The sequence below is a fragment of the Vigna umbellata genome, chromosome 8 (genome assembly GCF_029865625.1).
Source record: "Vigna umbellata cultivar VRB3 chromosome 8, Vumbellata_1.0, whole genome shotgun sequence".
NCBI classification, from domain to species: Eukaryota; Viridiplantae; Streptophyta; class Magnoliopsida; order Fabales; family Fabaceae; genus Vigna; species Vigna umbellata.
This window is the reverse complement of record NC_142172.1, coordinates 46,350,632-46,365,254: the sequence shown is the minus strand read 5'-3', so window position 1 is coordinate 46,365,254 and position 14,623 is coordinate 46,350,632. Positions and strand designations below refer to the sequence as shown.

Here is a 14,623-nt window from a genome sequence, read left to right as displayed (position 1 = left end):
GGTTGGTTGACTGAATGGTTACCATCGATCGCGTGAGAAAAAAGTTCAAACTAAACTTCGGATTGTTGCACACGAAAATCCTTCATTGCCACCATTTATCATAAATTCTCCAGAGGACCATCTTTTGTTATTAGTTTTTCAATCACTCACGTAATTTAATCAATCTATTGTGTCAGGTGAAGCACTCGTGGTGCATGTCAACCAACAAATGAAGACTCATCACTCACTTTAATTTTTGAGTAAAAGGTTAAATCATTTCTATGGCTCGAAACAATTAAATAGTTTGTATAGTGGACGCTTATATGTCACACACGCTTTCTTCTTCTTTTATAACCCATCTTTATGGGCAATTAGCAAATAAAGTTTTCTTAGGTACCCTAGCTTGATGACGATTGACACAAACTCCATGAAAAGCCACCGAAGTGCCTAAGATAAGACATCCAAATGCAGATTGTGACCTAGTATATAAACAAACCTATATAAGATACCTCTTTTACCTCCCTCTTCTGATCATACTTTTCTTTTTCTTACATTTAATCAAGCTATGCTCCTTCCCGGAATAATTATTGTAAAACTTATATATCATCTACTAAGAAGAATAATTTCAGTATCATTAGGAATCGTGTGAAATAATTAGAAACAAATATTGAAGATGCAATTCACACATGCATTTGCTTACTCATAAGTCTTTTACACAAGTATTATATATAATTCATACTTTTTTTTTTCCGTATTTGAAATAATTCATAACGTCATTCCCATTGTGTATAATAACTTTTGCAAACTCATCCCAAAGCACATGCTCTCTTATTTGTAACATTTAAACATTTTTCTATTCGAACATTTAGACAAGGACAATAAAACAATCCATTAATATGAGGTGCATATTTTAGAGAATATTCGAAAAAAATGTTTCCACCCTGTCACATATTCTACTCTTTTGTGCCTATCAGTTACCTAACAATCATCCTTACTTCATATAAAATTAATACACATTCTTGAAACACTTCTATTTTTAAGTATTTGTAACATCATGCTAGAATAACCAATTGTTTCAAAAAATACTTTAATATTCTAATTCAATTATTAAATGAGAAATACTGGCGACATTATATATTGTGGCTACACTCTCTCCAAAACTTCTGTCATTGTTGATTTTTCATTTATTGCAAATCACATCATGCACTCTGATGCGTCTGTGTTTATTTATAATAAAATTTAATGACTGATATTTTATTTTCCTCACTCCCCCTAAGAAAATGTTTTTTAACCTATTAAAATGCTTAAATATCACAGTTTACAAAACTCTCGTACTGATTTTTTTAAAATAAAGACAAAGGACATTATTGCCATCAGAAAGAAGCAGAAGGAGTGGCAGAGCGTTGCAAGTGAAGTACAAGAAGCAAACAAAATCATAGCATTATAAGAAAACATCAAAATACAAGAGAAAGCTGTCATAAAAAAAGTGCAAAACACAAGCGAACAAAAGTATCCCGAGTCAATAGCGCTCAAAGTATCATAAAGACTAATTGAAAGTTTTACAGAAAACTTGAAATCTAAGTATATCACAGATTTAGTCTTATGGAATTTGCCAAAAAGAAGTGTTGCACAGTTTTTAGTTCATAATAGCACTAGCACAGATACTATTTGTGCTCATGATTCGTGCGATACAGCAAAAAAAAAAGATTGAGAAGTCTCAGATTTTATCCCTTTTATTACTCTCTTTTTCAATACCCCCGTCGAAAATAATTTTCTCAGCCATGATTATTCCACCTTTTCCCAACCATGCATATGCCAAATGGAAGCAAAAGGTCCAGCAAAAATCATTATACCTAATGCATCCGATTCAAAAAGCCACACTTTCATGCATTATTACTCTAGAGAACTCGAGCTAAATTTAACAACTTGTGTATTCTATAATGTCAAGAGCATCTGTCACAGTATATGTAATTATAATTTTTAATTCTTCATCTCATTTAATCAACCCAGATATTAAAATTTATATTTCTTTTCCCTTTATCTTATTATTATTCACCATATATTTATCTTTTATTCTCTTTATTTCATATTGATTGACATTTTTATTTTGAAGGAAATATTAAAAGCTTTATTCCACAGTTCTGTCTTCAATTAAATAATGCATTTATAAATGCCCAGAAAAAAAGTAACAACATTTTAGTGATTTTTTTCACCGATTTAAAACATTTATTGTTTTTGTTAATTGTGAAATTAATAACCTTAAATAACGTCAAATAATAAATTGTTAGTTCGAATTAAATGGACTAGTATCCTTGATTAAAATCTCAACATATTAATAAAAAATGTGAAAGAAGATATTCAATTTTAAAGATACAGTTAATCGACTTTTCAATAAAAAGATTAGTTATTAATAAAATTATTCTAATATTTTACACTATGGTAACAGAGAGACAGAAGTGACATAACATAGGGATTCCTATATATCTTGATCACAGAAAAACTGTTGAAAATGTGAATATAAATAGAATTTTCGTACCAACTAGGAAAAAAAGACTAACTTTCAATGACGTAGCTAATTGAGACTCAAATCCCTACTAAGAAAGGTGGTAAGTATTGACTAAAATTGATTGAAAATCATAATTTTGAGTGTATTTTCCTTAAAAAATTGTCTTAAAATACTACCTAATTCGAAACAAACAGTGAGACTGAGATAACATGGGGAAACCAATGAGTGTCCAAGTTTGTGGGGATGGAAATGGAAAAGAAAGGAGAAAAAAATATTGTCTTAGTCATCTTCCAACTCCTACAATGTCACTTTACATCTTAGTTGTGACCAATAGTGCAAAGCTATGATACGTAAACACAGACTTTCGGAGAAGAGTAATTTGCAAAAGTCACTATCTGCTATAACAAACAAACCTTGTTTTCGTGTAGATTGGTTATCATCACCGTAATGAATCACCTATTCTTTCTTAACTTCTTCATCACCCTCAACCCAATTACAACCAACACGAATGGCTTCCCCATTAACAACCAATTCAAATTTCATGGTCCCAACCCACATGCATCCTTTCAGGACTATTTTAATGGTTAAAGTACATTCCATTTTTGGGATGTGTAAGTGGCTCAAAGACACAAAATAAAACAAGAGAGAAAAATTTAACAGATGTGGCCAGAAAACAAAAAAAAAAAAACCTTTTTTTACTATTATGAACACGTACGAACTTAATCATGTCTGTAATTGGATTAAAGTGACTAATAAGAAAGCAGAAGATGGTTTTGGGGTTAAAATTTACAAGAAAGCTTGACTAGTTGGTGACTTGCGTGTGTAAGCCATGTTAGATTAACTTAGGAGTTCAAACATCTAATGTTGTTTTAATTCTATTGTGTAAAAGGTCTCTTAGTTTCTTTCTTCACCAACCACTAAGGATATAATTAACTCTCCTGTGTTGAAAAGCACTAGAGAAAGCAACGATCTTTTTTCTAACTGCCCAAGTTTTCAAATATCTCATCATCATGGTTCCAAAATGAAACGACCTTTTTGTTCTTCCACAAATCAAAATCAAAATGAGTAATCGAAGCAACCAGAATAAGATGAGAAAGGTAAAACCGAAAGCATATCCAACCTCTTAATAAAATGTAAAAGTATTCGTATTCTTGCCTTAACCTCCCTTGCGAAAACCAACTCCACCTGTTTCCAACTAAAAGATAAATTGAAACCAAGATTTTTGCTAAGCTAGGCAGATAGAATCGTCTTAGCTTTTATTTAAAGTGAGCAAATCTTCTTTTGGGTTTGACATGTTTGAATAAAAGATTTCGATATATATATATATATTTGCATAATGGGTGCCAAAAGCACCGACCTTGTATTATCCTAATTCCATTTAATATACATTCAATATTTCTGAACTTCACTTTAAGTCATGAGAAAGATAGATAGATCGAGAATTTTGGGAATATACCACTTGTCAACATGACCGTTTCTGGCTACCTCATCACTCTCTTCCCCAAACTTTATTCCTTTCTGTCCTTTACAAACTCTTCTTCTTCAGATATAATTTTCGACCTCAAACTATTCATTTCTTCACAACTGTTGTATATTTTTTACACTATCTCCTTTAATAAACTTTGAAAAAAATACTGAAGTTGACAGGTTACCATAAATCATGGGATAGAAACTTTTTACTATTAAATAAATTAATTTATTACATGTTTGGTTAAAATACCAATTAGTCTATATTTTTATTTTATTTTTTCATGTCAGCATAATATTTTTTTAATAACGTTTCAATTTTTATTAATTTAGTTCTTTTTATTAATATTGTTTAAGTAATCAACGAAAATGTCACATATCAGTTCATAATTTTTTTTTTCATATTTTCAAAATTTTCTTAATTTTAAAAAAATGTTCACATATCAAATTAACATCACATGATGTGGAAGTAATAGCATCACGTGTTAGGGTGAGTGACACATATCGGTGTCAATGTTACATGTTAGTGTCTTATATTTAATTTAGCTTTTATATTCGTTATTTTTGTTTAATTCAATTTCATTTTTCTCAAAAATTGAGCAATTTTGTCCTTATCCAAATTAAGATCAAATTTAATTTTTATATAAATGTTATACTAATACGTAGGTTAAATTATCTAATTGGTATTAATATATGTTTCTAACATTTTCATTCTAATTTTAAATCAATTATAACCCTAAATTAGAAATATTTAATAAAAATATGAATGATTTTGATATAATGATATTTTGTATTAGATTTAGTGAGAAAAATCAGAAAAGACATTTGACAACTCAAATATCACTTTAACTCAAAATCTTAGTTTGATTTCAATTTGAAAAGGATAAAATTGTTTTACTTTTTAAAAAAATTTAAACTAAATTGAACAAAAATTATAAATATAAAAATCAAATTAAATATGAGACATTAACAATGACACTGTGACACATGTTGCTACTACTATTATGTGGTATGATGTTTGATTTGATACAAACATTTTCTAAAATTAAGAAAGATTAAAAAAAGTAATAATTGGAAAAATTAAAAAACACATAACATGTCATACATTGTTCATTATTTTGTTAATTATTTAAATGAAGTTAAAAAAAACTAAATTGAACAAAATTTAAACATTAATGAATATTAAAATTTTATTTAAGAAAAAACTGAGAATTGAAAAAATTGAACGAAAATAAAAAAGTAAATTAGTATTTTAACCTACATATTTTTAATAGGTTTAATACCTCTTTTGGTCTCTCGAAAGAGGAGGAGTGTTCAAATTCGTCCTTCCTTTCTTAAAAAGTTAAAAAAGCTCTCAACTTGTGAAAAAATTGTTTAAGTTAATCATTTTTTGTTACGACGTCAGATTTTTAACGGTGCAGCTGTCACCCTAGACAAAACGTAATGACGTGTCTAGTTTATGTGATTGCGTGGCAGTGAGGTTAAATGACGTGTAAAATTTAAATTTTTTTTAAAAAAAATTTTGACAGAAGGTAGGGACTGTTTGCTCTGAAGAAGATGCAGATGTTGATGGCGTGATGAAGCATATGCATCTTCTTCAACCCAGAGCAAGCATCCCCTACCCTCTGTCAAAATATTTTTTTTAAATTTAAATTTTATACGTCATTTAACCTCACACTGCCACGCAATGACATAAACTAAACACGTCATTATGTTTTGTCGAGGGTGACAGCTGCACCGTTAAAAATTTGATGTCGTAACAAAAAAAAGATTAACTTGAATAGTTTTTTCATAAGTTATGATCCTTTTTAACTTTTTAAAAAAGGTAAGACGAATTTGAACATTTCCCTCTCTTTTAGGACTAAAAGAGGTATTAAGCCTTTTAATACGAGAGAACAAACCGTGACACAATGCTCTAGTTGTGTCTCTGTATGGTGGGTTGAGCTCAAGATTGAAAATTGTCTCTTTACGTATGCAATTATATAAATTGATTCTCTCTTATATTTTTATATAACAAGAAACTTTCTAATGCTGGAGTGGGCTAGTTTTTCTTTTATATTTGTAATGTAATAAATAATTTATTTCCTCAATTAAAAGTTTCCCTTTTAAAATATTAGTGAAAAGCTTGTCTTACTCTTACCCACAAGTCTCTTCAGAGTAAGCACCAATTCTTGTCTATTATTTTCTCAACAAAAGAAAACTCTCTCTGTCACCATCGTTGTGTTTGGACAGCAACTTATTGAACATAGATATGAAGCTTGTTCAGTGAATTATGGAAGACAACGAAAGATTGGCGTATTAGAATGAAACACTTTTTCTTCAATCAGCTAATCAAAGTTAATTTTTCATTTCCAAATTGCCTTTTCTCAGATATTAGTATTCTTGCCATTGGTCCCACATTTTATCAACTCTTTCATGTTCAAGAAGAAAATAAGGTACCAACAAACCATCGAAGGGTTAATATATAGAAGCTCATATATATTTCACGTTCTTTGAGAGACATAATAAAGATCATGAAAATCAATTAAGGGAACGATGGAATTAATTAATACATCAATCTTCATCCGAGATTCTATCTCTTTCTTGCATGGTTACTGTTATTGAATATATATATTAAATTGATCATTTATGTAACAAGGGACACAATTATTTGGTTTTTCATTGATGTCTCCAATCAGCTATAAGGTATTCGTGTTTGATAAGGCATCAAATGTGGCATTATAACATGGTGACAGAAAGAAACAGACCAGTTATCATTTCCTTCCTCACCCATCATATGTTGCACAAAATGTTTACCCAGAAACTTCCCCTTTACACTTGAGTGAAATTAAATAATTATTGTTGATTTTTCGTTTTCAAAGCATTCCTTGAATCGTGTCATTGCTCAATAATAGACTTAGAGCTTCATGTGTTGTGACCACGTGATTCTGACACTATTGTTATTCTCACGATCACCACCTCTTTTAACCATTGATCCAAGGACAGAAGCAATAAAACCATGAAAGGAAGGTAAAAAAGATTGCGTACTACCTTCTGCATAATATGTGCAGAAATGTATCTAACCTAATTAAATACACACTCATAAAATCTTCCTTGGTGGCTACCAATAATTTTTCCAACCGCGATTTTGGCCTTAATTGCCATATTTATCTCAATTTCCAGAATAATTAAAGGTTACAATCATGAAAATGTGGCTCCGAATGTAATTTAAAACTCTGGTGGCTAAGTTAGATTTGCATATATATATATATAGATGTAAGATTCTGATACCATGTAACAAGTATTGGGCAGTTACCATACGTTGGGATGCTTTATCTTTTTCTCATTTTTCACCTCAGCTAAGTACAATACTTTCAAAGATCACTGATCATATGACGAAAAGTTCTGAAAATTTCACAATCACAGTAGCTGGACTTAAGATTTGTGAAAATGCTCACTACTTATGTGTTTTATTTTAATTCTACTATTTTTTTTTATTAAAATAACTTTCAATAAAAAATTACTGCTAAAATAATTTTGAAACTGATTATTCTTATTACGTTTAATGGTATAATCTTTTCACATTGGTTGTACTTTCTGTGTACAACCTGTCTAAAGATAATAGGTATTACAAGTGAGGCCAGTTCATGCCTGTTTAAACACTTTTATTCGTTTTTGGCCATAGGAATAAATATATATATATGTGGTTATAATATTAACATCCTGGTAAAAAATCCAAATCCAGACTGCTGATCTTCAACACGTTAAAATAAATATCAGATAGGCCACTCTCCCCAATCCAGACATAAACATCTGATATACAAATTGATGTTTTAATTCTCTTTAATTAATGTAGTCGCTTGCCCACTAGCAAGACTTTTCTGGCTTAAAAATTAATTAAAAAGCCAATCATATGTTTTCTTGTTATTGAAAGCTATATTAGCATCCTTTCATTATATTAATGGACCACAATGTGCTCAATAAAAATAGTGCACCGATTCCATGCTAAAGATTACAAATATGAGCATCTTTATTAATGATACTAAATTGATTGTGCCAATAATTTTATATGAGTTAAAACTTTGATGAGATCCAAACAATAACTTATACAAGTTAACTCACTAAAGTATAATCAATTAAGATACATTTTCTTGAGTTTAAGGTGATAATTTCATTTAATAATTAGGTACGTTTATCAACCATTTAGTAGTCTTCTTAAATCCTTTTAGGTGTATAATAAGACGAAAATTAAAAAAAAAAATGGAATTACAAATGTATGGTGATGTACAAATCTTAAATGGTATGGCAGAGAAAAATAAATGGAAAATTAGCGGATGTGAATTTATAAGAGCAGTTGTAATGTGTACTAAGTGAAATAATTTACGTGAAAAAATAGCAATTAAATTTTGAAAATGTACAATATACGAAGCTGAAACAGCCAATATATATATGCCCTTAACGGCGCGTCTGAACAAAGAGACGGTTACACTCACTTAATTTCAAGCCGAGCCGAACCGAGCCGAGAGGTCACGGCGCAGCTGGCGCAAGGCTAAGGTGCAAGTCCAAGCCCCATGCATCATCAAATTTGGGCCCACCATCCCCTTTGGAGAACCTACTCAAAGAGGGCCCATCAACCGTAGCGTGGTGGGCCCGGGCCTGCACCTGCACCGTTGACAAAGCTAATTGCGAATCACCTACAACGCCAACATAGGGAAACATCCCTGCACCCGCGGATTTCACACCCGTTATGGTAACGTTGTTACTGTTATTACTACTCAACCCGTTGTGGCCATTCGCCGACGGGAAGGCACAGCCGTGCGATACTGACACGTGGAAGGGAGGGGGCGCGGAACGTGGCGGCACGTACACCCACGGGGCCGCCGGGACCACCATAGAACCCGGAGGAGCCAGCAGGTGCGGCGGCGGGGCGAAGGCGGATATCATGGGGTTCCGCGCAAAGGAAACGGCGGCGTTTCGCGTGGCCTGTAATTGCGCACGCTTCAATTGTTGACGCTCTTTTTTGTGCGCGTTCTGGTGCCCACCAAGTGCTTGTGAATTTGCGAACTCTCGGCAGCAGTATTGACACTCGTATTTCCGGTCGCCGGAGGACGGAGGTCCGGAACCGGCACCGGCGGAGTCCGGCGAGGCAGATGGGGAAGTGGAAGATGCCTTGGTGGTTGAGTCTTCCATGTCATCATGAATGACCACCTCGTCTTCCTCTTCCATGGTGATGTCTTCATGGACGCTGAACCCAAAGATCTTTAGGCTTGTTGGGGAAGTGGGGTTTGCTCTTTTGGCTTTGTAGTCAAGTTGGGTTTCCATGGACGTGATTTGAGTTGAGTTGAAGAAGGGTAGTGAAAGTGTGGAACAAGAAAGGTAGGGGTAGTTTAATGTGCTTGTACTAAGGAGTAGTTTGTTGCATGTGTTTGGGTCTATTTATACCCAGGATTCAATGGGTTTTGACAAAAAGCAAATTGTGTAGAAATTTAGAAATAAAAGGTGAAGAAAGTGGGGTCATTGCGGATGTCCCAAGGAGAAGAAAGTGTGTGAAAATATGGGAACACCACCCTAGAAGACCCACAGCCAAGGGACCCAAAGGCTTGGAATTTGTCTCTTGATACAGTTTTTATCTCCATTGCCTTTTTACTCCTTTCTTCAAATTACAAAGGTGTCCCTCTTAAACCTCTGTTCGGATTCATAATCACTATACAATTTCAATTAATGCAATTTTAAATGAATGTTCTGTATTTGGTTTAATCTTGAAATTGATTCGGAATTGAAATAATTTTATATAATATATTTAGTTTGTTTATTAACTTATTTTGCAGATGTTATATATTAAAAAGACAGAATTCACCAGAGTCTGAATGAATTATTTGACGTGTGAACAGTTTGGGGGGTAAAAGAAAAAGAAATTGATATGCAAAAGATGGGAGGGGAATGGAATGAGGGTGAGGTTTGAGAATGTGATGCATGTGATGGGAGTATGGCACGGGATGAAAGTCTTAATGATTGGGTTTGGAAGGGAGCCACATATCATTCTCTTTTCTGCTTCACACACTTAAACTCCCTCGTGTATGTACGAGGCACTGTACATAAAATTATATATGTTTAGTTGGTGTGACTCACCAACAAAATAAAGGGTAGCTATTTTGAAGGGCAACTCCTAGTCTCTTTCAATCAACTTGCATCTGCTGAATTATTTATATGTAGCAGCATCAAAGCCATTAAACTGGATGACTAACATATTCAAAATTAAATAGACAGTTGGACCCATTCCCTGGTTTATCATCCCAACCCATCACACACTTTAATAATTGGTATGTCTAACTCAAATCAGTAGAGAGAGAGAGAAAGAAGAAAAAAAAGTCATTGGAGGTCTCTATTTATGAATTAGGGTTTGGAGAAATTTCAAGCCATGCTGTCTTACTATAAGTATTCTATTTAATTAACATGAAAACTTTGTGAAGATGTGTGTACTGTCTTAAAAATAAACTCCACGTATGTACATGTTTAGTTTTAGACCCCGCCCAAGAAGTTTTCAACAGGTTAGAAAAGTTTTTGTGATATTTGGCAATTTTCAACCTAAGTTCATGCATTTGAACGTTGCGTAAGATGGCCAATCAGAAGCTTACCACCTTGCATAATCTACTGACAAACATTTGTTAAAGGTCTGACTCAACATGAACTTCAGCATTCAGAGCCAATTCATTCATGACACGTACGCACACATATATCACTCCATAATGCTCATGCCACCCTTTTCTCCATGACTTTATTTAAGATGGCTAAACAATTAATTAATCAGGCATCAATTCGGAAAACAGATGTTCCATTTGAAATCGAAAGTTCTCTTTATTGGACACTTTTGACATAACATATTCCATCCTTTAAAACATATATTATTATTGAACATTGACGAAGGAACGAAACCCAATAAACCACCGTGAAGCCCATGTCTCTATCCTCTCCCACCCTGGCCTCTGCTGACTCCAACTAATTCTGCAGCTGATACAAAGAATTATGAAAGCCATTCAAGGTCCCAAAATCAGATTTTGAATCCATCCATACCTCACTACCTTATTTTATTTGTTTCCATTTTTAGCTTCTCTCACAGCATCACGTGAATGAAAAATCCTACCACTGAACAAAATTTGATAATCTGAAAATTTAAATATATGAGAGATATATATATATATATATATATATTACTAGTTTTTGTTGGCTGAATCTATAAACCGACAGCTTCACCCACCACCATTGCACATATCTGTCTCTAGAAAAAGCAGAGGGGGCCCTACAAGTGAGATAGAGAGAACAGCTTTCATAGTATAGCATCCAAGATCCTAAACCAGACCATATATGGCGTTCAGATCTAATTAACACCGCCCCACTAATCACTGCTGCATGTCCCACGTGTCAACATCGTATTCCCTCCGTATTCATCTCAGGCTAGATACGCTTCTTTCACACAAGGGATGTGTTTTTTGGTACAAACACCGAAATGCTCCAACCAAGACCTACATCATCTACTCTACACATATTTTATATATTACAGTGCTCTTATACTGATATCTTGTGTGTAATTTCAAGGAAATATTGTGAGGCTGGATATATGAATCCAGTGTCCGTGAGAAAGAGGAAAGAATTTTCATAGATGTTTATCCTTTGACATTATTCCAAGTTGGATTCTTGTTACACATGGCAAGATGGCAATTTAGTGAATAAAGTCAAAGTTAGCAGAATAAGGTTGTGGATGATACTAAGTTTTCTTTAGTTATTGTACGCTTGCGAGTTGGGGTTGTCTGAAAGGGTGTTGTAATGTTATGACATGGAGGGCATTGAATTGAATATTATAAGGTTCAGGTGTGTTTGCGAAACTTAGGGTTTGGGTCCCCACCGTTACGTGTTGATGATGATGAATTATTGTTTATGATGTTTGCGTGATTGACGTTGAAATCTATATATAATTTATATATTGGTTTTAGCTTTGAGAGAGATCTCTGCGAATCTTACTAACTCCGAGAGAGAGTGAGAGTGAGAGCTTTTTGTAGGCTTGTAGTCTCCCACTTAAAAAGCATAATTAATCATAATCCTAATACTTATGCCAATATTTATCATACCAAATTTTAAATTATAAAGTATAGCCTTCTTCAATTCTAAAGTTTTCGTCACAACTCCTAATGTGACCCACCCTGTCCCCTCCTTCCAATATGCCTTCTATTTTTAAACCATTCCCTCCAAATTAGTCAAATTTTCAACAAAAATATAAATATTTATTTCTTATATCCCTTGACACATATAACCTTTACAGTGAATGTTTATATTCCTTTTTAATTGCTGCCTGGATTCGTAATAATAAATTATCATTAGCATAAATCTCCCTGTCGGTTCCAATTAATTAAGGAGATCATGGATCCAATTCATTAAACAGACACCTTCACCCTAAAAATCTGTTTTAATTATTTGATGAGAAATATTTATTTAATCTGTTTTGAGAAGAATTTTATGGGATGTGAAAAGATGAATAAAAAAATATAGGTTGGGCAAAGTAGGTATAGCTGGGCCACTAAAATTGGAAGATGAGGGTGAAGAGTGGCTACAGGCCCCCTCCCAAATGAACACACAACACAGAGAAACGAAATTGACAATCTCGTATTGATGTGTGTAGTCTGATTCAAAAAGGTTAAAAGAACTTTCACGTAGAGACAGTAGTTGTTGTTGGGACCAGGGGTGACCAACCAAAATGTTTGTACCAATTTTTGGCTTCATCTTGTGTGTTGTTGCATTCCATAAATGGCTTTCTTAATTTCTTCTTCTACCCACTTCGCTTTAATTTCTTTGATTACGATGTTTCACACTGTTAACTTATTTCCAAATCATATCCTCACCATCTGCTGCTGTACCATTTCCACTCTTCCTTCTACTATCTTCTATTTCTAACTCATTCTTTCATGCATCCATCCATAATTATTATTTCTGTAATTCACTTCATAAAATGGATTTTCACTAAACTTAATTTCAAACTGCTACCATCTGTATTTCAATTTTCCTGCTAAATAACCATCTTAATGGTAAAATTAATTTCAATGAAATGAGTACTTTGATCTTCTTCTTTTGTAAAAGCTTTTTTTCCCTGTGAAATTCAAAGTAATTATTTTTTATCTATGGTATTGTATAATACTCGTTAACTATACTTATATATTGAACTAAAAATTTATGGTTAATTCTAGATGTTATTAGTAGATGTTTCTATTACAAAAAAAGAAAATTTATATTATGTTATTTCTGACATTTAACGTTAAAAGATATTCTATAACGTCTCAGTTGAAAATGTCAAATTAACATTGAAATAGAAAATCTACGTCGGTTATGTTAAATCAACACGTTTTTAAGAATAATTTAAAATATACATTTTTCTTTAATTTTTTTAAGTGAACAATATATTATATGCATATAATTTACTATCGATATTATTTCAATAAATTTCAGATCGAAAAATCAGTAAACATATTTTTCATTACATTATATGATGTCATCTAAGAACAGGAAATAAAATAATGGAAAGTGAAGATGAAGAAGAAAAAGCAAAGGGAAAAATATATTTATATATAAAAAAATATTTTAGTGGAGAACTATTTAAACATAAACGTTTTGTGAGTATAAAGATCAAAATATAAAAAGAGCATATGTATAGAAACTAAAATGTAAGTAAAAACAATTAAGTGTTACGCCACAACATTGTTAGAGGTTTATTTAGTAATTAATAATAACTAAACTAATAAATATTTTGTTGGAATAAAATCTAAAACAAATAACTTTTTTACATTAGATAAGAAGTAATTTAAAAGAATAGGAAATAAAATACAAAAAATCATTCGAGTATTAGGAAAAAAAGGTCGAATAAATATACTCATTAGAAAAAGATAACGAACATTTTAACCCTTGTATAAAGTCAGATCGTCAAGACTATAAACTTAAGAAATACAAAAGACGAATACACTGATCTGAATAAAAGTGCAGACTCTTTAAAATGAACCCAAAAATAAGACTGAAAAATCAAGTAATTTGAAAAGGTATTCATATCCAAGCTAAAATGTAAAGCGAAAATTGAATAAAAAGGAGACGAGTTATAAAAATAATTTATGATATAGCTTATTTGAAAATACTTTATAGAAGAGCTTATGAAAATGGTTAAGGTTTATTTTGTCTTTACAGAAGAATAGTAAAGATTAATGATATTTTCCGTATTGTAAGATTGTTTTATCGAAAAAATAGTGAGGTTGGGACCATGCAGCACTAGGAATTTGCTCACATGAACACTTAAAATGTGTCTTGACTTGGTATAAGTTGGGTGTGGTGAGAGGATTGCCCAATCACACTTTAACCATTGTTATTGATTGATTAACAACTGTCCTAAAAACAATTAACTAAGAGTTACTTCCTCTATTAATTTTTAAAATTTTCAAGTTCTTGTAATGGTTTCCACCATCAATTTTAGAAAAAAACACTTCCGTGGAGGGCATTAATCATGCTTTCTTTTGTTGTTGTTGATTGAAGTGACTCCGATATTATCATTAAGATCACCCGGATCCTAATTATGGCCCACCAACTTGTGCTTATAGTAAATCTAACCAATCAAATTATAAACCCAAATATTTAATAAGATTATTGATAGACATGATCCTATCA

At 32.3% G+C, this 14,623-nt stretch overlaps 1 protein-coding gene across 1 annotated transcript; it reads right to left on the bottom strand.

Annotated features, from left to right (window-relative positions):
• Window positions 1-8,285: 8,285 nt before the first annotated feature.
• LOC124834107 (C2H2 and C2HC zinc fingers superfamily protein) lies at window positions 8,286-9,639 on the bottom strand. The gene has a single exon (XM_047308723.2). The coding sequence runs from the start codon at window positions 9,251-9,253 to the stop codon at window positions 8,459-8,461; it is 795 nt and encodes a 264-aa protein (XP_047164679.1). The 5' UTR covers window positions 9,254-9,639; the 3' UTR covers window positions 8,286-8,458.
• Window positions 9,640-14,623: the final 4,984 nt, after the last annotated feature.